Raw genomic sequence first — 24,425 nt, forward strand, 5'->3', positions numbered from 1 at the left:
ATATCGCCCCATAACATGCCTACCAACAATATACAAAATATTAACTTCAGTCATTACACAGAAATTAATGACACATACAACACAGAACAAAATTATAAATGAAGAACAAAAAGACTGTTGCAAAGGAGCACGAGGATGTAAAGAGCAACTGATAATAGATGCAGAGGTGACATATCAAGCTAAAACTAAACAAAGGTCACTACAATACTCATACATTGAATACCAAAAAGCTTTTGATAGTGTACCCCACTCATGGTTACTACAAATATTGGAAATATACAAAGTAGATCCTAAATTGATACAGTTCCTAAACATAGTAATGAAAAACTGGAAAACCACACTTAATATCCAAACAAATTTAAATAATATCACATCACAGCCAATACAGATTAAGCATGGAATATACCAAGGAGATTCATTAAGTCCTTTCTGGTTCCGTCTTGCTCTGAACCCACTATCCAACATGCTAAATAATACAAATTATGGATACAATATTACTGGAACATACCAACACAAAATCACACATTTGCTATACATGGATGATCTAAAACTACTGGCAGCAACAAATCAACAATTCAACCAATTACTAAAGATAACAGAAGTATTCAGCAATGATATAAATATGGCTTTTGGAACAGACAAATGTAAGAAAAATAGCATAGTCAAGGGAAAACACACTAAACAAGAAGATTACATATTGGATAACCACAGCGACTGCATAGAAGCGATGGAAAAAACATATGCCTATAAATATCTAGGATAGACAAAAAATAGGAATAGATAATACAAATATTAAAGAAGAACTAAAAGAAAAATATAGATAAAGACTAACAAAAATACTGAAAACTGAATTGACAGCAATAAACAAGACAAAAGCTATAAATACTTATGCTATACCAATATTGACCTACTCATTTGGAGTAGTGAAATGGAGTAACACAGACCTAGAAGCACTCAATACACTTACACGATCACAATGCCACAAATATAGAATACATCACATACATTCAGCAACAGAAAGATTCACATTAAGCAGAAAGGAAGGAGGAAGGGGCTTTATCGACATAAAAAACCTACATTATGGACAGGTAGACAATTTAAGAAAATTCTTTATAGAATGAGCAGAAACTAGCAAAATACACAAAGCAACCACTCATATAAATACATCGGCTACACCATTGCAATTTCATAACCACTTCTACAACCCTTTAGATCACATAACATCAACAGATACGAAGAAAGTAAATTGGAAAAAGAAAACACTACATGGCAAGCACCCGTATCATCTAACACAGTCACACATCGATCAAGACGCATCCAACACATGGCTAAGAAAAGGCAATATATACAGTGAGATTCATGATTACAATACAGGATCAAACAATAAACACCAGATATTACAGCAAGCATATTATTAAAGATCCCAATACCACAACAGATAAATGCAGAATTTGCAAACAACAAATAAAAACAGTAGATCACATCACAAGCGGATGTACAATACTAGCAAATACTGAATACCCCAGAAGACATAACAATGTAGCAAAAATAATACATCAACAACTTGCCATACAACATAAACTAATAAAACAACATGTTCCCACATACAAGTATGCACCACAAAATGTACTGGAGAATGATGAATACAAATTATGCTGGAACAGAACCATTATAACAGATAAAACAACACCACATAACAAACCTGTCATCATACTCACCAATAAAAAGAAGAAATTAACACAACTAATCGAAATATCCATACCCAATACAACAAATATACAGAAGAAAACAGGAGAAAAAATTGAAAAATACTTCCAACTGGCTGAGGAAGTCATAGACATGTGGCATCAGGATAAAGTTTATTTTTTATTTAATTTATTTATTTATCTTACCGCTCGAAGCATGTATTTAACATGCATGGGCAATGTTATAATAATTACATTTAGATTATTGATACACAATATAAATAGATTACATGCTATTAAGTAAAAGATCATTTAAGCATATTTAACAAAGCATTCCTGAGGTCAAATCATGTCAGCACCATACTGTATGGGCACTTCAATATAAGCCATTTTTTTAACTCATTTTAAAAATTCTACCAGAAAGCTGTTTCAGGTTGTTTGGCAGAGAATTATAAAATATTGCTCCCTTAATGAATGGGATATTCGTTGTTAGATTCAACCGTCTGCTCACCACATGAAAGTCTGATTTTTGTCTTGTATTGTAATCATGGATTTCCATATTCCTGTTTGCCACTTTTTTGTCTTTTTTCACTAATAATATTGATTGAAACATATATACTGCATAGATAGTCATAATATTAAACTTAATAAACAGGTTTTTACATGAAGTTCTGGGTCTTACTTTTGCCATAGTTCTTATTGCTCTCTTCTGCAATACAAATACCCTTTTTATATTGTATTGGCTACACTCACCCCACAATACAGTTCCATAAGATAGATGGGGATACACCAACCCAAAATACGCTATTTTTATTGCTTCGATATCTAAATATTGAACTAATCTCCTTAGTAAATACAGACTAGATGTTAAAACTTCCTGGCAGATTAAAACTGTGTGCCCGACCGAGACTCGAACTCGGGACCTTTTCCTTTCACGGGCAAGTGCTCAACCATCTGAGCTACCAAAGCACGACTCATGCCCGGTACTCACAGCTTTACTTCTGCCAGTATCTCATCTCCTACCTTCCAAACTTTACAGAAACTCTCCTGCGAACCTTGCAGAACTAGCACTCCTGAAAGAAAGGATACTGTGGAGACATGGCTTAGCCACAGCCTGGGGGAGGTTTCCAGAATGAGATTTTCACTCTGCAGCGGAGTGTGCACTGATATGAAACTTCCTGGCAGATTAAAACTGTGTGCCTGACCGAGACTCGAACTCAGGACCTTTGCCTTTCGCGGGCAAGTACTCTACCATCTGAGCTACCGAAGTACGACTCACGCCCGGTACTCACAGCTTTACTTCTGCCAGCATCTTGTCTCCTACCTTCCAAACTTACATCCTTGATAGTTACTGTAGGTAGCTTACAAGAGTTCCGTTCCTTTTCCTTATCATATTTAAACTGCCTCTCCTGTTTCATGCAAGTATCATTTTCAATAGCATCTATAAAGTAATCATTAAATATATTGCTAACTATATAAGGATCAGAAAAATTACCATTACGTATACTTAACTCTATATTATTAATTTTAGTTTTTGAATCAGTGTTCCTCATATCATTAACTACTGCCCAGCACAACTTTGAGACAGTCAGAATTTCTGATCTGTATACTAATGTGTTCTACTTTCCTTCTCCTTAGATCCTTGTGATACTCATATTTATATTTTTTATAATCTTCTTTATATGAATCAAGACTGGTTTCTCTGCATAGCTTATACATATACTCCATTCCTTCTTTGAGTCTTTTCGTTTTTTCATCCAGTTTTACACGTTTGACTACTGGAGGTTTATTTTTATTTACATTGATCTTCTTTGCTGGGATAGTAATATCAATATGTCTAGTTAAAATTTTTACAAATACTACCCATTTGCTGTCAACTCCCCTTTCTCTATAAACTGATTCCCAAGATTCTTAACCCAAAGTTTTCTTTAGCAAGGTGATGTTGTATTCAGAAAATAATCTTCTATTCTCATATTTTTTGTTTTGTTTAAGTTTATTAAGACAACCAATCACTAATAACTGTCCTAGATTATCAGATATGTGCCTGTTTACAGTCTGTGCTGACACAACATTTTCATAATTGGTCATTACATGATCTATGGAACTGCTGCTTGTCTCAGTTATTCTAGTGGGCAGATGACCAAGTAGATATTTAATACCATAGGATCATATGCAGTCTTGTAAACCTTTGCATTCCTGGCTGTCGCTTAGTGTTTTTATATTAAAGTCTCATAACATTATAATCTTTACTGTATTGCCACCCTTGCTTACCTTCCCCATTACACTATCCAGTGCTTCCAGGAAAACTTCGAGATTATCAGAAGGGGCTCGATATATACCTACCACAATAAGTGGGACAGATACAATCATTAACTTAATTATCACTGCTTCAAAATTTTTCTCAATGCAATAATCATTAACCCATGATACTTTTTCTACAGAACTTATTAGGTTACATTTCCTTACGTAAGTAGCAACACCCCCTCCTTTATGTTGTGTTCTACAGAAAAACGATGTAAGATTATACTCCTGTAACTTATAATATTGAATATTATGGTTAGCTTTTTGATGCTCTGTAACCACGATTACATGTGGAGCTAGATCTGTCACTATGGCCTCAAATACATCGATTTTGTTACCCAAGCCCTCAACGTTATAATGTAAAAATGATACATTAGTACACTCATGAGAGGATGTATCCTTGTCAAGGTTAATATTATCACACAAATTGATAGTTTCTAAATTAGGAACACTGAGGGACTTTGTTATCCTAAAAAATCAGCAGTCTTGACATTGCAGTGATGAATTATTACCGTTTGCTTGCTCTGCAGGCATATATAATTATCACTTCTGTCTTTCATGTGTATGACATCTGAGGTACAAGTTAGCAGATTTGAATTATTGATTTTTGTTTCCTCAATAGCTCTGTTGATGTCAGTTGCTAGAGTATTCTTACCCAGACGGTTAAGATGTAGTCCATGTACAGTGAAGCTGCTTCTTTGATAACTGTTAAGGTCCAGCAGTCTCTCAATTTTTAACTTGGAGCAGAAATGTTTTAATTTTTTATTTGTAAATCGGATTTCTCGGTTCACAACCAGTCAGGTAGATCAAATCTCGCCGGAATATTTGACACGATCACATTTGTATGGGACATCATTAACATAACAATCAACTTTTTAATAAATGATCTGGCCTCATTGCAATAAACGTCGTTTGAACCTGCTATAATAACAACGACCTCACTTTCTGTAAAATCGGTGCAGTCATTGTTTACAGAGCAAGTTGACATCATACCAATTATACTATCAACTACAAGAGTCATACCACACAATACCCACCAGTACATCAACGCAATACATCCAAATGTATGTATACAACTACAGAAATCTGTAATTATTGATACATGTTCAATTACCCGAAAGTTCCTAAATGCAATGTAACATATACCGTACAGTTAAAAGGAAGTCACGCTTGATCAAGGTCTGCGTCACTTTCCATTTTTAACCAGACATAATGTCTGAGACAGGAAAGAGAAATAATAAGAATAAGAATAATAATTTGAATAACTTTTCCAATAAACAATACTTATTACAAATTACATCTTTGCACATGGATGCATTTAGTTCACTTCTACATTTTACCATTCTTCTAACCCAGTTTTAGTTGCCTTCTTTGAATTGTGTCTTTATATCTCTCTAATTTTAAAAACTCATCTCCATGGAAGAGCAAAAACAGTACATGGTCTCCAAGCTGAATGAACCTCAATATTCTTTTTTTATTAATTGATCTAAACTAAAAGACAATTACAGGAGAACATTGGTAGTACTATTATTACGAGCTATGAACTGATTACATTTAAATGTTTGAGTCTATTTCATCTATATTTTGCTATTAGTTCAGCATTCTCAGTAATTTTGCAAATTTGTTGTGACAAAGACTGTGTCATTGTATAAACAGAGTGCATTGTTAAACTTGATGAAACACTTTGTGGATTTCATTTCATAATGGTAAATATGATTCTCTACTGCCATGTGTGTCTGACAGTTTTCATATTGTATGGCTTTTTTTTTTTTTAAGCCAGTATGAGAGTTTTAGCTGTGCTTCCTGTTTGTTTATCATAAATTTCCATTTGCATGTTCTTGTTATAAATGAGCCAGTTCTGAGAAGAGTTAGTTTGAAGACATGAACACAAGAAAGTGTGTTGTGATATTTGTCTTGTCTCATAATACTGAATTCCAATTGTTAAAAGGCTTTTGTTACTGCTTGCCATCTTCTCCAAGCAATATGTGTTGGAATACCCTTAACAAAATGTGTTGTTGTGGTCTTCAGTCCCTAGCTTAACAAAATATATGGATGTAAATAATAACATCCTTGTATATAAATAATCTATTGCTAGCTACTAGAAAATAGTTGTATAAGATTCATTTTCTAAGTGTTCCATGGATAGCCTTTCCAAACAGGCAGAAATCTTGGTATGTCTACACATGTGTGGGAGAAACAGGAAGCGGCCTATCTATATGATAACTGCAAAGCTTCATTAGGAAGTCTCCCTTAGTGTCAAGTGTCACAGCTATCACAGTAGGCATAAACCATGTTTCTCATAGGCTCTGCACTATTTATTGTTACTGAATTGCTATTATTGCAAGTAAGTGTGATCCGGTGTCTTAGTCTATGCCAGGAGGAAGGTGAAGTAGAAGGTAAATCCGTGAACTTACTGTACCATTGTAATGAAGACATTGGGTGGGTAAGTACTGACAGAAAATGTGTAGATTGCTGTAGTATCATACCTGAAATACATACTTACTGCTATTTTTCCCATTAGAATGCTGTCTTTGAGGAGAGTGTACTGACAGTACCTGATGGAACACACAGCATAACAATTACGGACTGCTATGATGTTATGATTCCACTGTCATTCAGTTTCCATAGTGATTTGAATCAGAGGCTGCCAAAGCTCAGTATAAATAATGTTGCTAGTCTGCTCTTGACAGCAGCTCCTGATACATTATCCATTCCACAAAATATTATTCTGAATAACATTCATTGGTTGGACTGTATAAAAAGGAACACTTTCTCAGGAGACTGGCAGTCTATAGCATTTTCCAATGTAACCATTGACAGAATTGACATGTATGCATTTGCAGAACTTAATGTTGCTGTGCACATTGAATGGGACAATGTGAATGTAAACCTTTTAGATACAAACGCCATTGCCAATGTTTTTATTGAAGAAGGAAGTTTCAAAATAAAAAATTCTGTCATTGAAACTATGGAAATAATGTCATTTGGAATAAAAGCTTCAAAGGTAAGCATCGTTAATTGTATGTAATTTAGTATCTGTGTGTGTGTGTGTGTGTGTGTGTGTGTGTGTGTGTGTGTGTGTGTGTGTGTGTGTGAAGAGAGAGGGAGAGAGGGGGGGATAAAAGAATTTGAGGAACACACAAACATGGAATATAAGGGTCAATCAAAAAGTTTCCACTTTAGGGCATTTTCACAGCATATATGCAACATAGTGTGATTGCGATGCAGGTATATAAGAACTGACATGTAGGCAAGGGATTAATGAGGCAATTTTGTCTTTCCAATATGTGTGCAGTAGAGGTGGCAACACGAATTTTGGCGACATTACTACTGAAAGTGTCCAAACAGGACCAATGTGCTGTTAATCTTTTCTTGACTGTTGAAGACAAAACCAATAGACATACAACAGAGAATGAAGAATCTGTATGGAGCAGCATGTCTGTCCAAAACCACCATTGTGGAGTGGTGCAACGAAGGGTGCTGCTGCTTCATGATAACGCTTGTCTGCGAATTGCAAATGTTGTAATGCAGAAATTACACCAACTCTGGTGGGAGACACTTAAACACCTGCTCTATCATTCTGATCTGATTCCTTTTGGACGAGGATGTGCAGCAGGCAGTTATATACTTCTCCATGCGTAAGTAGACTGTGTTTTACTAAATGGGCATCTTCAACGTGGTGTGTCAGTGCAATGATTGCCTCAATACTCACGGTGATTTTGCCTGACTGTCATACCAATTTTGGACTGTATGGCTTTCAAAAAGAAATTTTTTGATTGCCCCTTATATTATTATTTATTATTAGGTTTGTTAATTATTATGTATTATTATTAGTTTTAGTAGAAATGATCATTAATTTCTCACTTTTAAATGTGTTGATCAGCCACTCTATCTCTCTGTAATTTTGTAATTTTCTCAAGTGGGCTTTTCATTTATGACCAAAAATAAAACTGTTACTCTATAAATCAAGTAAGGCATATGATTGAATCTAGGGCATATGATTAAAATGTGAAACACAAACTGTACAGGCACTTTTACCAGAATCCATAACAAGATCATTCATTCATTCATTCATTGTGTTCCATAGATCCCATCAAGAAGGATAACCTTCAGGGATGTGGACTGAGTCAAGGCATACATTAACACAAGACACAGACATAGTAGAAACTTAATCTGTATGCTGTATTAACAGTAAACTGTGGCTACACTGCTTAATGCTATTTGAGGATATGCTACCTAAATTAAGCTGAGTTAATTAGTAAGCTGCTACTCTGAATAAAGCTGCTGCCTCCCCTATTTCATTATATAGCTATTATTTACCTGATATTAGTAGCTTAATATGTACTTGATCACAATTGTATTTTTCCAAGAAAATACTGTTATGTCTTATAAATACTGAGTCCTGTTTATAGTACATTATTACTTATCATTCAGGTTTATGACAAACTGGGCTGTTGCCATGTAATTAAAGTAATTTACAGTCCAGGAATCCACATATTCAGTTGCTGAAGTTCAGTTAGGCAGTACGGTATATTGATGATTACTGCAGTGTAGTATGTACTGTTGTTGTATTTATTGGCCCTGTTGTCTACAAAGCAGTTTATGTGTAAGTTATAAATGTACTGCTGAAAGTCATTTCTAGGCATATGTATTTAAGGTTACAATAATGCACTTTATACATAAGTATTTATATAACACACTTCATAAATTTAAATATTCTTCAATGGAGTAAAAGCAGTGATGCTGTAAATATGACTTTAGAGATTTTCCAACGGTATTGACCTCAGTAGTAGGTTTTATATTTTCAGGAAGTTTGTTATAAAACTTAACTCTCGTGTGAAAAGTACCTATCTGGCACAGAGCTGTGCTGATTTCAGTTATATGTAAGTTTTTCTTTCATCTGGTAAAATTATCATGTATATTATAGTTTTTTGCAGTCTGCAGTCCTTACCTATTAGATTTATTTTAAAGAATAAAAGGATTTCCATAATGTATACACATGGTGATGGAGGAATACCAGATTTCTTAATCAGAGGTTTACAAGAGTCTCTAGGCTTGCACCCAAACAAGATTCTAATGGCCCTTTTTTGCAGTTTAAAAGTGCTATTAGCTGTTTTAGAGTTTCCCCAGAAGTGACCCCATATCTGAGATGAGAATGAAAGTAGGCATGATATGCATTCATTACTGTTTTCACACTACAGCATGACAGTAATGAGCAAAGAAGGTAAGATGTTTTCCTCAGTTCTGCATTGAGATATTCAATATGCTTATTCCATCTGACGTTACTCTGCAGCCAAAGTCCTAAGAATTTGGTTTCAGTACTGTTACTAACTAATTCATCATTGATAGAGACCAATAGGATAAACATGTCCTTGTTAGGAGCGTTGTGGAATTTTAGGGCAATGGTTTTTTTACTGTTTATTACAAGCATTCTGTGCCCAGTTGCTGAGTTGTTTCATGCCGCATTTACTGTCTGCTGTAACTGTTTGTTGCTGTCTCCTTTTAGTAGAATTGTGGTGTCATTAGCATTTAAGTTTAGATCATTTGTGTACAGAATGAACAGAAGGGGTCCCATTGCTGATCGGTACACCACATTTAATTTGTTTGTAGTCTGACAAGTGTTTGTATAGAGTTTTTAGTTCAATATTTGTATGCTTGATTCACACTGTCTGCTTACGATTATTCCTGATCCATTTGTTGGACAGACCTCGAATACCATATCTTTCAAACTTTGATAGCAGAATTTTATGATCCACCATGTCAAAAGCTTTTGACAAGTCAATAAATACTCCTGTTGATTCCTGTTTTTTGTCCATCAGGTTTAGGATGGAATTGATGCAGTCATAAATATCAGTTGTTGTTGACCTCTTATTTCTGAATCCAATTTGTTCATTACATAGGATGCTGTTTTTGCTTACAAATTTCTTAAGTTTGTCGTACATTTCTTTTTCTAATACTTTAGAGATGCAGGAGGTAATTTTGATGGGTCTGTAGGTATTTACATTATCTTTCTCACCCTTTTTATATACAGGAATAACTTTTGATGTTTTCAATACATCATGGAAAGTGTCTGCCAGAAGTGAGCAGCCACATAAGCGTGTGAGTATTTCAGTTAGGTTTGATGCACTCTTCTTTAATATTGTTGCAGGTATACCATCAATGCCTGCAGAGTTGGAATTTTTTAGTCCTTTCATTGCTTTAGCTACTTCATCTTGTGAAACAGAACTGATGTACATTTATCCTCTACATGCACTTATTTTATATTCATTTGCCTGGGTGCTCTTAAAGTTTGATTGTAACATATTATCAGCAACACCTTGAAAAAATTGTTAAATATGTTGGCTACTTCAAAGGATTTGTTACTTTTTTGTGATAGTGTTACATTTTTGCAAGATTGTCTGTATTCTCCAGATTGTTTTTTTACATATGTTATAAAGTAGTCTTTTCTTCTGGCATGATGCCCTTGTTGCCCTTGTGGTACAGCTGTTGTTCTAGAGTTCCCCCATATGGTTAATGTTTTCAGTGGGAATGCAATTTCAAAGAAATTGGTTAATGCATCAAAAAACTGGTTATAACTTCTGCATGAGGTTCTGAAAGACATGTTGTTAATAATACTGCCTTTTACTTTTATGCTTTAATATTTGAGGAAGATGGTCACTAAAACTCGCACTGAAAATTTTTAGTGATGTGTTGTATAAACTCTTCTTGCCTATAAACTGATCTAAAGCTGTTCGGCAAGTTTCTGTTACTCGGGTATCAGCTTTTACTTCAGCCTTTAAATTACAGGATGTTGAAAGGTTCTTAAGGGTCTCTCTTTTTCCACTGTTGTGCTTCACTGCTAGAGACATGGTCGGTGTCAGCAGTTGCAGAGGAACTGGATGCTGCACCATACTTTTATTTACTAGCTGATAGCAAGATGAGCATATTCGATTTTACAGCTCACTCTTTTGTGGAAACAAAGCCCAGACTTGGAAGTACTGTTTCAACAAATCAAACTCCAAATGTATACCGATGCTTTGCTGTTTTTAATTTTTGATTGGTGGTGGGAAATATAATTCAGTGTGTGAAAGATCACATGCTACTGTAAAATGCAAATTTTATTTATGTTTTAAAAGCCAGAATGAAGTGAATGGAACTCTCACTTGTTTTCACATTAGTGTAATGAATTCTGTATTTCTTTTGTTCAAAGTATAAATGGAATTCAGACAAAATCATGGGCAATGTAATTCCATAATAAATAGAACTAATTGTATATAATCATAAGACCTTTCAGAAGTCAGTGTAAATTCAGCTGCACAATATTTTAAGATTCTTACTAAAGTGTTGGACTTTCCTTACATTATCGCTCTTGTCACTTGTGTTCATTCACCAAACCAGCTGTGTTATGAGTTAAGTGACAGAGTACTTGAGAGTTTGTGTAGAAATGATGTTAGCAACTGAAGTCATAAATCTGTCATGTTATTGTTCTAAAAATGACTCCCACAAAAGATGGCACAGTTTAACATGCACACAGTTATGAGACAATTATGTAGCAGGTTCTGATTCCTAATTTAGCTTCTTTTTCAGCTTAATTTGAATGTGTTTGCACATCTCCATATACATTATGTGCTTCAACCCATCTCAGTCCTTCCAAATTAAGTCGTGTTCACTTGATTAATGAGCACTACTCATATGTATACAATGTAAAGTAAGGATGACTTACAAATTTCAGATGTTAATTATTCCATTCTCCACCCTTACCTGTTTTCATTAGAGTTTACTTTTTGACTATTTTTTATGTTAGTTATAGATAGTTATACTGTACTAGTGTTAACCAGCATGTATACAAGCTACAAAATTTGTAAATTATAATAACCAGTTTTTAAGGGCAACTATAAAAAAGGTGAGTTTAAATTATAACAGTTTCATTTTATGGAAAGAAGAATACTATCTTTTCTGTTGAAAGATAGTGATAAATGGTAAGTCCACACACTCAATAATATGTCTCCTTCATTTGTGAGTCTTTTATTCTTCCAAATTACCGAGATCATGGCTGTACCATGGAACAATCATGAGCAGGGTAAAAAAGACCTTTTGTACCATGCTGACTTCTTTTATTGTCTTCTTTAGCATATTATTGTCAACCTACTATCCCCACCATTCACATAATGAAATTCCTGGCAGTCATGTTATATAATCAAGAACAGCTAAATGCAACAGAATCTGAAGACTTTTTTGGCTTCATTTTGAAACATTATACTGTTTCAAAATCTGATGAAATATAAAAAAATTTGTCACTGTTCATGACAACAGCTAATATCGTGAACAGTTCAGTATATGGGGTGTAAATTCAAGCAGTACAACACTTGTCTTCTTTGTTGCAATCAGTTGATGTTGGATCAAAATAAATAAATAAGTAAATAAATGATTCTTGTAGACAGTCTGAAATTCCTCTGATCTGCAAACTTAATATGTGATATGTATAATAATCAAGTTTACAGATGCACCATTTTAGGATCAATGACAAACATAGATTCTGCTTCAAAATATGATGAAAGAATGACCTGCTGGCTACAAAAATCCACCAGTATTTCTAGTAAACACTACAATGGGTTAATTGTTATTAACAGATTTTAAATGAATTACAATTAAACATTTTACATTGCATTGACAATTTGGAAGGCAAAATACTTCTAATTTACAGGTACATGTTTTTAAATACAAAGATCACAGTATTTTTTATATTTTAGTAGTGAAATACAAGATGTTCAATTTAACAACAATTCAATTACTTCTTTCTTTACTTTTGGGCAAACTAATTAATAAAAAGAGTTCCTACTGTACATTGAGAGATGAAATTAAATATAGCATTTCATGAAGTAAGCAAAACTTATGTATCTGGCTTAGTTTTCATAAAGTTAGATTTTTTACATTTCCTAATAATGTCCTCACCATTAATTGTATGTTTCTAACATATTAACTTGTTTCTGTAGCTTTAAACACATGAAAAGTTTAATGATGTTTAATAGCAATACATCTGGTTTAATATTACATTGAAATATGACCGTATTAATGTTTGATAAATTATGTTACATCTCTCATTGTTTGTGATTTCATTTTTGCAGATTACAAAAGAGCCAGATAATCTTATTCATTCCTGCATTCATTCATGTCAGCAGTACATTTCAATAGAAAAAACATTAATACCTAGTTATTACTAACAAATCCTTAGATGATTTTTACTCATGTTTAGCTGTTTTGTATTATTTTCTTTTGATATTGTTTGCATCTATGGTTACATGTATTTCAATTGTACACAGGGTGTCCCATTTATCTTGACCTCCACTAAATAACTATTTATCCAGATGTAAATTACAAAATGTTTCAAGCAAATGTTCTTTAGGCGTCAGGGGGACATCAATCAGCTTGACTGCCTTTGTTGTAGCTTTGTTTTTTACAAAGATATAAACAGTGGTATGACTTTTTTAAATGGCACCCTGTATTTTTTATTCGGTAATTCATTTCCTCTCCTAAAGACCTAGTCAAACATGTATCACAGTATACCATTCACTGAACACGCAACGTTATTAATTACATAACACAACATTGACTCTGAGCCCGGGATCACAAACTCATCCACTTGCTGGAGTTCTCAGAAAACAAATGAAAACCAAGTTAAAACATAACACAAAATTGACTTTGACTCTCCTGTTACCATTGCCCAGGAGTAGAATATACAAAGGTGCTCAAAGTGGTGACCCTGGACACCGATACACTGGTGCACTCATCGAATAAAAGAATTATTTACTGCTTCCAGTGTTGCCTGTTGAAGAGAATTACAAGCAAGCATGATACATTCTTGCATGTCCTCTGGAGTTGTTGGAATATTGCGATAGGCAACGTCTTTAATGCATCCCCAAAGAAAAAAGTCCAGAGGATTTAAATCAGAAGACCTAGCAGGCCAAGTAACTGTTCCTCCTTGACCAATCCATCTGGCAGGATACCTTTGGTCCTGAACACGATGTGCACGCAAGGCATTATGTACTGGACACCCATCGGGTTGATACCATATAAGCATTTTGGTTCTTGGCGGCACTTCATCCAGAAGAGAAGGAAGAATCTGTCTGAGGAAGTTGGCATACGCTGTGCTATTTAGACTACCATTGATGAAATAAGGGCCAATAATTGTAGTACCAGGCATCCCACACCAGGCGTTAACTCTCCATTGACACTGATTCTCCACCTGTCTAACCCATTGTGGGTTGTTGCTGGACCAATAATGCATGTTCTTGTATTTACCTGTCCTTTGTTTGAGAAGGAACATTCATCGGTAAATAGAACATTGGAGAAGAAGTTCAGGTTGGCGAGGATTTGCTCCTGTGCCCACTGACAGAACTATACCCAATTCTGGAAATCATTTCCATGCAATTCTTGTGTAGGTGTACATGGTAAGGATGGAACCAGTGACGTGTAAGAATATGATGTACACTGGTTTTAGGAATGCCAATACCGTATTCAAGCTATCGTATGCTCACATGTGGATTCATAACAACAGAAGTGAGAACAGTAACTTTGGCAGCTTCATCTGTGCGGGTGCTTCAATGATTGCGTTTTCATGCGTCAAAACTTCCCATTTCCTGAAGCATTGTAACAAGAAGAGGAAACATCCATCAGGAATGTGGGTTCTTGTGAGGATATCGCTCTCTGTACAGTTCCGCTGCCTGCGTACCATTTCGCCTACCTTTAACAACAATAATAAAAGAAATGATGTAGTTTGTAGGAAGGACAGCCTTTACTGTATGACTACTCTACACAACAGTATTTAAAAGGACTAAACTACTGTACTAAATGTACTCATACATAAAAAAAACAGTATTGCAATTACTGTTCTGGTAAGCTACATTCCCCATAGCTGAGTGGTGTTTCTACCTTCTCTTCGTTGGTGTACATTCTACTCACACAACTCTTCAACTGGTGATGGTTGATGGAATGTTGGGTGTGCATTCTACTTTTATTTACATTTGTCCTCTGTCGACATTAGCATGTGGATGTGTTCCATTACCCTGAGTACCTGCACTAAGCACTGGGAGCGTCAACGTCAATGTTGTGTTGTGTAATTAATAACATTGTGTAATTCATAATGTTGTGTAATTAATAACGTTCTGTTTCAGTGAACTGTACAATGTGATACCTTTTTGAATAGGTCTTTAGGAGAGGAAATGAATTACTGGATTAAAAATACAGGGTGCCATTTAAAAAAGTTATACCATTGTTCATATCTTTGTAAAAAAACAAAGCTACAGTGAAGGCAATCATGCTGATTGATGTCCCCCTGATGGCTAAAGAACATTTGCTTGAAACATTTTGTAATTTGCATCTAGACAAACAGTTATTTAGGGTGGTCGAGATAAATGGGACAGCCTGCATATAAATGAATATTCTACATATGATTTCGGATATTGTTGAAATCAACTGTTATGCTTCAATTTAACGCCACATGCTGTACCATGCGTGCTTCACTATGCCTTAGTGATTGTTTTCACAATAACTTTCTTCTCTTCATCACAAGTTTGTTATCTTTGTGCTGTAAACCTCCAAGAGTGCATTATGATATTTTATAGAGCTGAAATGAATTAGCGAGTGTAAACAAGCTAGAGGAGTTATTTTAAATTATTGCATTCATTTAACAATGTGGCAGTATTATTAGATTTAGGAGTACTAGTCATGGTATTATTGTTGGCTTGTCAGTTAAATTTATCAAACTTTAATTAAACAATTGATACGTTTGTGAACAAAAAAGGAAGGCTGTATTATGTATATAACTCTGTTAATCCATTTATAATAATACAGTAGTGTCTGACCAAAAGTGTCCAGATACAAATTAGTGGACATTAATATGGGATCCACCCTTCATATTTATGGTAGTTTGAGCTCTGTTGGGTACCATTTCAAGGAGGTGCCTGAAGGTCTTTCTTCCTTATAGGCTGAAACCTGGTAAGGTGGACACTGGGGTCTGGAGCAAAGTCTACATTCTAATTCATACCAAAGCTGTTCCATTGGGTTCAGGCTGAGACTCTGGGCAGGCCTCTCCATTTCAGGAGTGTTGTTGCCCTCAAACCATTGCTCCATAGATGCTCATTTATGATAGGGTGCATTGTCATGTTGATACAATCAACCATTGCCTCTGAACTTTTCCTCTGCTGTATGCAGTACACAATGCTGTAGAATGTCTTACTATCCTTCTGCATTTGGTGTTTCCTTATCCACAATACGCCACAATATGCAGACCAGAAAAAAAAATCCCCTTACCATAACCATAACAATACCTCCTCCAAATATCACTGTTAGCCACTACAAGTGATAGCAGGTATCACCCTCCTGACATTCGTCAAACCCAAACCCTTCCCTCAGATTGGCACAGGGTTGTGTATTGTGGTCTTCAGTCCAAAGACTGGTTTTGATGCAGCTCCCCATGCTACTCTATCCTGTGCAACCCTCTTGATCTTTGAGTAACTACTGCAACCTGCATCCTTCTAAATCTGCTTACTTTATTCATTTCTTGGTATCCCTCTATGATTTTTACCCACTGCGGCGGCGCGGTTCTTTCCGTCCCTTTACGACGGACCTGCACCTACCTGTGAACATTGTCTCAGCAGATCATCAGTAGAAAAGCCGAGTGATACCTACTGTACTTCGAAGTGAACGAGGCTGCAATTTAAGTCACTAATCTACGTTTTGGGAGAAAGTTTTCACACAAATGAAAGTTTGGAAATTTTGTCCTCAATTAATATATTCTGAAACTTAGGTGAACAAGTATCACTGCCAAGCCCGTGCTAGTCTTAACACAGTCACTCACAATCCCTTTCACTCACGTTAGCAAGTTTATGGTGTTGCACTTACCGAAAACATAATAGCTACAAAAATACTGATTGTTTTTTTATTGAGAATGCTCCCCAAATATTAAGTCTGTCGGTACCAAATGCAGTCACAGTTTTTAGCCACCAACCTGCTCAATACGCCACGTGGAATATATGTTTTTTCTCAACACAAAATTCACTTAAAAATTCCGAAATTTCTACACACCCATCGGAATAATTATTCCGTCACATTACAACACTTTTGATGTATGAAACACTGCTAGATCCGGCAACTTATCGTTTCCATTGGAACTACTACTACACACATCCGAACTGTTTCACAGTTAGGCTCCCATTCTTCTCTAGAATACTCTAAGTCTTCTCCACCAGCAGAGAAAGGCGCACGAAGAATATCGCTTTACCATTGGTCAGTTTACTCAACAGCCAATAGCAAAACAACACTTTCCCGCATCAGTCCGCACTTTTCATCAATAACCAGTCGCAAAATAGTAAACCTAATGACTGCACTTTTTACCGACGTAATTATCTAATATGCTGAAGTTTTGCTTATGCATAAAGTTATTTACTATTGTTATTTACACCTGAATTAACTTTCCCTTCACCATAAACTTACTTTACTAATCTATTCTACAAAAATCCCCTTTTTCCATATCCGTACTTCTTCGAACTGTCCCCACACTAAATCCTACTACATAATTCATTAAACAATTATCTTTATATTAACCTTAAGCCACACTCACACGTCATTCATACTGCTAAAACACATTTATAGCTTTTTACAAACACAAAAAGAAATAATAACACTTTATGAAAATACTAGAACGGTTTATGAAAAACATGCTATTACTTTAGTGCACTCTAGTGGGCACAATCGAAACTAAAATCACAGTCCCCCTATCCAATATTGTCCTCTATCGGCTGATACATAAACTACGTGCGCGTCCAGTCTCGCGTCACCATCTGTCACTATCCAGCTCTGAGACACATCTCCCACTAAAACGCCTCCAAGGCACGATCGTTATATGGCGCTATGCCTCACACCTGCTATTATTATAATATTTGATTCCAAAAAATTTTAAAATTATACTCATATTGATCCTGACTTAAAATTACAAAATATTTCACAAAAGTACTCTCAATCTTATAAACTAAAATCACAAATCTCTTCCTTCGGACTTGGCAGTCTATAACTAACCTAGTCTCAAATCTTTCATTTCTTTGATAGTAATCCTTTCTTACTTGAAAACATTTTTTGTAAACCTCTCAAAAACATTCCTAACTTTTTTAATAATTTTTTTTTTTCTTTTTTTTTTTACATTTGCTTTTTGAATGTCTTTTTTCAGGCACTGTGGTTGGTGTCCTACTATTTAATAATAGTATTTTGTCCTACCTTAAAAAACTGCATATAACTATCGCCTCTTTATCACACATTTTTCCGTGAGTCTTGAGTATGGCACCTTGCATTGTAGCGTCCATAACACACCTCCGTTCTCCACTTATTGATCCCTCCATGGTTTACATGCAATGCTGTCCCTGAAACCATACTTCCGTCTAAGCCTACTTCCTTTATGTTGTTGTTGTTGTGGTCTTCAGTCCTGAGACTGGTTTGATGCAGCTCTCCATGCTACTCTATCCTGTGCAAGCTTCTTCATCTCCCAGTACCTACTGCAACCTACATCCTTCTGAATCTGCTTAGTGTATTCATCTCTTGGTCTCCCTCTACGATTTTTACCCTCCACGCTGCCCGCCAATGCTAAATTTGTGATCCCTTGATGCCTCAAAACGTGTCCTACCAACCAATCCCTTCTTCTAGTCAAGTTGTGCCACAAATTTCTCTTCTCCCCAATCCTATTCAGTACCTCCTCATTAGTTACGTGATCTACCCACCTTATCTTCAGCATTCTTCTGTAGCACCACATTTTGAAAGCTTCTATTCTCTTCTTGTCCAAACTAGTTATCGTCCATGTTTCACTTCCATACATGGCTACACTCCATACAAATACTTTCAGAAACGACTTCCTGACACTTAAATCTATACTCGATGTTAACAAATTTCTCTTCTTCAGAAACGATTTCCTTGCCATTGCCAGTCTACATTTTATATCCTCTCTACTTCGACCATCATCAGTTATTTTACTCCCTAAATAGCAAAACTCCTTTACTACTTTAAGTGTCTCATTTCCTAATCTAATTCCCTCAGCATCACCCGATTTAATTTGACTACATTCCATTATCCTCGTTTTGCTTTTGTTGATGTTCATCTTATATCCTCCTTTCAAGACACTGTCCATTCCGTTCAACTGCTCTTCCAAGTCCTTTGGTGTCTCTGACAGAATTACAATGTCATCGGCGAACGTCAAAGTTTTTATTTCTTCTCCATGAATTTTAATACCTACTCCAAATTTTTCTTTTGGTTCCTTTACTGCTTGCTCGATATACAGATTGAATAACATTGGGGAGAGGCTACAACCCTGTCTCACTCCTTTCCCAACCACTGCTTCCCTTTCCTGCCCCTCGACTCTTATAACTGCCATCTGGTTTCTGTACAAATTGTAAATAGCCTTTCACTCCCTGTATTTTACCCCTGCCACCTTCAGAATTTGAAAGAGAGTATTCCAGTTAACATTGTCAAAAGCTTTCTCTAAGTCTACAAATGCTAGAAACGTAGGTTTGCCTTTCCTTAATCTTTCTTCTAAGATAAGTCGTAAGGTTAGTATTGCCTCACGTGTTCCAGCATTTCTACGGAATCCAAACTGATCTTCCCCGAGGTCCGCTTCTACCAGTTTTTCCATTCGTCTGTAAAGAATTTGTGTTAGTATTTTGCAGCTGTGACTTATTAAACTGATAGTTCGGTAATTTTCACATCTGTCAACACCCTCTTTCTTTGGGATTGGAATTATTATATTCTTCTTGAAGTCTGAGGGTATTTTGCCTGTTTCATACATCTTGCTCACCAGATGGTAGAGTTTTGTCATGACTGGCTCTCCCAAGGCCATCAGTAGTTCTAATGGAATGTTGTCTACTCCCGGGGCCTTGTTTCGACTCAGGTCTTTCAGTACTGTGTCAAACTCTTCATGCAGTATCTTATCTCCCATTTCGTCTTCATCTACATTGTCTTCCATTTCCATAATATTGTCCTCAAGTACATCGCCCTTGCATAAACCCTCTATATACTCCTTCCACCTTTCTGCCTTCCCTTCTTTGCATAGAACTGGGTTGCCATCTGAGTTCTTGATATTCATACAAGTGGTTCTCTTCTCTCCAAAGGTCTCTTTAATTTTCCTGTAGGCAGTATCTATCTTACCTCTAGTGAGACAAGCCTCTACATCCTTACATTTGTCCTCTAGCCATCCCTGTTTAGCCATTTTGCACTTCCTGTCGATCTCATTTTTGAGACGTTTGTATTCCTTTTTGCCTGCTTCATTTACTGCATTTTTATATTTTCTCCTTTCATCAATTAAATTCAATATTTCTTCTGTTACCCAAGGATTTCTACTAGCCCTCGTCTTTTTACGTACTTGATCGTCTGCTGCCTTCACTACTTCATCCCTCAGAGCTACCCATTCTTCTTCTACTGTATTTCTTTCCCCCATTCCTGTCAATTGTTCCCTTATGCTCTCCCTAAAACTCTCTATAACCTCTGGTTCTTTCAGTTTATCCACGTCCCATCTCCTAAAATTCCCACCTTTTTGCAGCTTCTTCAGTTTCAATCTGCAGTTCATAACCAATAGATTGTGGTCAGAATCCACATCTGACCCTGGAAATGTCTTACAATTTAAAACCTGGTTCCTAAATCTCTGTCTTACCATTATATAATCTATCTGATACCTTTTAGTATCTCCAGGATTCTTCCATGTATACAACCTTCTTTTATGATTCTTGAACCAAGTGTTAGCTATGATTAAGTTATGCTCTGTGCAAAATTCTACCAGACGGCTTCCTCTTTCATTTCTTCCCCCCAATCCATATTCACCTACTATGTTTCCTTCTCTCCCTTTTTCTACTGATGAATTCCAGTCACCCATGACTATTAAATTTTCGTCTCCCTTCACTACCTGAATAATTTCTTTTATCTCGTCATACATTTCATCTATTTCTTCATCATCTGCAGAGCTAGTTGGCATATAAACTTGTACTATTGTAGTAGGCATGGGCTTTGTGTCTATCTTGGCCACAATAATGCGTTCACTATGCTGTTTGTAGTAGCTAACCCGCACTCCTATTTTTTTATTCATTATTAAACCTACTCCTGCATTACCCCTATTTGATTTTGTATTTATAACCCTGTAATCACCTGACCAAAAGTCTTGTTCCTCCTGCCACCGAACTTCACTAATTCCCACTATATCTAACTTTAACCTATCCATTTCCCTTTTTAAATTTTCTAACCTACCTGCCTGATTAAGTGATCTGACATTCCACACTCAGATACGTAGAACACCAGTTTTCTTTCTCCTGATAATGATGTCCTCTTGAGTAGTCCCCGCCCGGAGATCCGAATGGGGGACTATTTTACCTCCGGAATATTTTACCCAAGAGGATGCCATCATCATTTAATCATAAAGTAAAGCTGCATGTCCTCAGGAAAAGTTACGGCCGTAGTTTCCCCTTGCTTTCAGCCGTTCGAATTACCAGCACAGCAAGGCCTTTATATACATCCTAATATACAATTATGTGTAGTATAGGAGATTATTTACATTTTTTACTATTTAGTTTAACTTGAATTCAAATGAAAGTAAATTAGCAAAGTATTGCTTACTCAAATCTGCAAGATCAAATCTATTCGAAAATCTTTTCTAAAATTTACTTCTTTTCCAAAAACTTTATGAATTTAAAAGAACTAGTTGCTATTGCAAGCAAAGGTTATATTAATTTTTTTCTGTTTAACTTTCACTTAACTTGATAATATTTAATGGTAAAAAAACACATTTCCTATAAAGCAATTATTTACAAACATTTTTGATAGTATATAGTTACCACTTTTTATGTAGTGTCTCTTTTCATCACTTCTTCCTCATAGTTTCACCACTATGTAACAGAAATCAAGAATTGTATATACAAAATATACATATATTCTCCACATTCATTCATACTCCACTCATAAAAAATATTCTTCACCGAGATCTCCTTTACTAACTGCCCTTGTCACGTCTGGTTATTCTCCTATTTGTACATGTCACTCAGCCTTCAATCACAAACTGACCCCCATCTCTCTCACCACAAAACGTACATCATCTTAATACCATGACTCCATCTTACACCTACAAGCACACCTTCCCTGATAGTGAAGAATATTGCAGAAGAAGGATTCAGCTCAGAATGATTAGAAGAGGAAGACTGGCAATACGAAAAGAAAATGAAATAGCACTGCCAGTAACTTGAGCACCTGGTGTTCGCCAAACACCTAGCATTGCATAGGTTGCAATGCCCTCTGTGGTCTCCAAGCTTAACTCACATCTACCTCAGGACTAATGTATCTTTTTAAATCAATAATGTTTCTTAAACCCAATGGTTTCCCCGACTTCCAGTACACTAATCTATATACATTTGGGTGTGGTTTTTCAGTAATTCTAAATGGACCCATAAATTCATCAGTGAACTTTTCCGTTTATGCTGTAATCTTTTTTTATTTCTCCCTTGTTTTATCTAATACCAATTCTCCAATTTGGAAACATGTCAGTGGAGCCTTAGCATCATGACGTCTTTTACATTCCAATGCTTTTTTCTTAATGTTTTCTCTAGCAGTTTTTTCTTTTACACTCAGTGCAACATCTACAATAACTGGAAACTCTACCAAGTCAAACAGCAAATTGTCTGGTCTTACCCCCCGCATCAATTCACAAGGGGCAAACCATGTGGCCTCAGGCTTTATATTATTAATGACATCCTCAAAATATTCTATATACTGTGCCCATGCCATATGTTTTCTATGACAATAAGTACGACATAACCTTTTCAACTCCTTCATTTATTTATTTTTTTTTTTTTTATTTATTTATTTATTTTTTTTTTTTTTGCACATATTTCCTTGTGGAAAATACGCTGAAATCTTTATGTGCTCAATGTTCCTGCTTTCTAAACATTCCTTAAATTTGTTGGAGACAAACTGCGGACCATTGTCTGACAAGATAGCTTTTGGAACTCCTACCACCACAAAATACTCTTTCTGCAAACAATTTACTACCACTTTCACATTAGCTTTCTTAATTGGGTATAGTTTCACAAATTTTGTGAACCCATCCACCAACACAAAATCGTATTCACAACCCCCTTGAGACACAGGCAAAGGACCGAACAAATCACAGGCTATCAGGTCTAGTTTATTCTGTGGCTCAACACTATACATGTCTCCCTGAACTATTTTGTTATTAGCTCTCACTTTTTGACATCTGTCACATGTTTCAACCTTTGCTTTTACTCGTCTCCACATATTATTAAAAATTACAGTTTCACTGAGTTTGGTTACACATTTCCTGGCCCCATAATATCCAAACTTCTTACGAATATAGTCAATTAATAAATTCACATGTTGATCAGGAAAACAAACCTTCCATTGACTATCAGTATTTTTTCTCTGACGGAATAAAACCCCTTGATGCATCTTATAATATTCGGCAACTTTAAGATAAGCTGGATTACCTAAATAACTTTTTACTATTTTCTAATTATCATCTTGGTTCTGTTCCCTTCTTAATTCTTTACACACTTTTTTCAACTGTCCCTCCTCCTCAATCTTCATCACAGTTGCAAATACATGAACCCCTTCTTTGTCTGTCAACATATTTCCATTATCCTCATTATCTTCTACCCCCCCCCCCCCCCCCCTCTGGATAATGCATCAGATCAGCCACCACATTCTCAGATCCTTTTATGTTCTTAATTTCCAGATCGCATTGTTGCAAGTACAGAGGCCACCTAGTTAGCCTGGGGTGTTTTAATTTGCGCGTCTGCAGATATGTCAACGCCCCATGTGGCCACTGTATACAAATACTTTATGTCCCAACAGGTATTGTTTAAATTTTTCTAATCCAAAGATAATTGCTGATGCCTCTTGTTCTGAAATGCAATCACTTTTCTCAGACTGTTGCAATGATCTGCTCGCAAATGCTATGGTTTTATGAACCTCGTTATTTCCTTCTTCACACACTTGAAGCAGCTCTACTGCAATTCCGTATCCATACGCATCTGCCATTAAGCAAAAAGGTTTGGAAAAATCAGGATGATGAAGTATTTGGCTTTCACATAAGGCTTTCTTTAGTTCCTCAAATGCAATTTGACATTCATTGGTCCATTTGTATGGTACATCTTTTCTCAACAAATTTCTTAAACAGGCTACGTTGAATAATTGCCATGGTACAAAACGCCTGTAAAATCCAAATAATCCAAACATGCCTCTTAAACTATTTCTACTAATTGGAGCTTTGTATTCCACAATAGCCTTCAATTTGTCTGGATCTGGCATTATTCCTTTCCCACTAATAATGTGACCTAAAAATTTTAATTCTTTCTTAGCAAAATCAGTTTTTTCCAATTTCAGTTTCAATCCCCCTTTTTCAATAGAATCCAAAACTTTATTTAACAA

General features: G+C 35.7%; 1 protein-coding gene across 1 annotated transcript in view; it reads left to right on the forward strand.

The window, feature by feature from the left end:
* The first annotated feature begins 6,276 nt into the window (after window positions 1–6,276).
* LOC126485004 (uncharacterized) overlaps window positions 6,277–24,425 on the forward strand; it is a 75,162-nt gene continuing 57,013 nt past the window's right edge. The window contains exons 1-2 of the mRNA XM_050108609.1: window positions 6,277–6,429; window positions 6,508–6,990. Of these exons, the coding sequence (XP_049964566.1) occupies window positions 6,277–6,429; window positions 6,508–6,990 (636 nt within the window). The remainder of the gene's footprint in view (window positions 6,430–6,507; window positions 6,991–24,425) is intronic.

Source organism: Schistocerca serialis, chromosome 6, assembly GCF_023864345.2.
Source record: "Schistocerca serialis cubense isolate TAMUIC-IGC-003099 chromosome 6, iqSchSeri2.2, whole genome shotgun sequence".
Lineage (NCBI taxonomy): Eukaryota > Metazoa > Arthropoda > Insecta > Orthoptera > Acrididae > Schistocerca > Schistocerca serialis.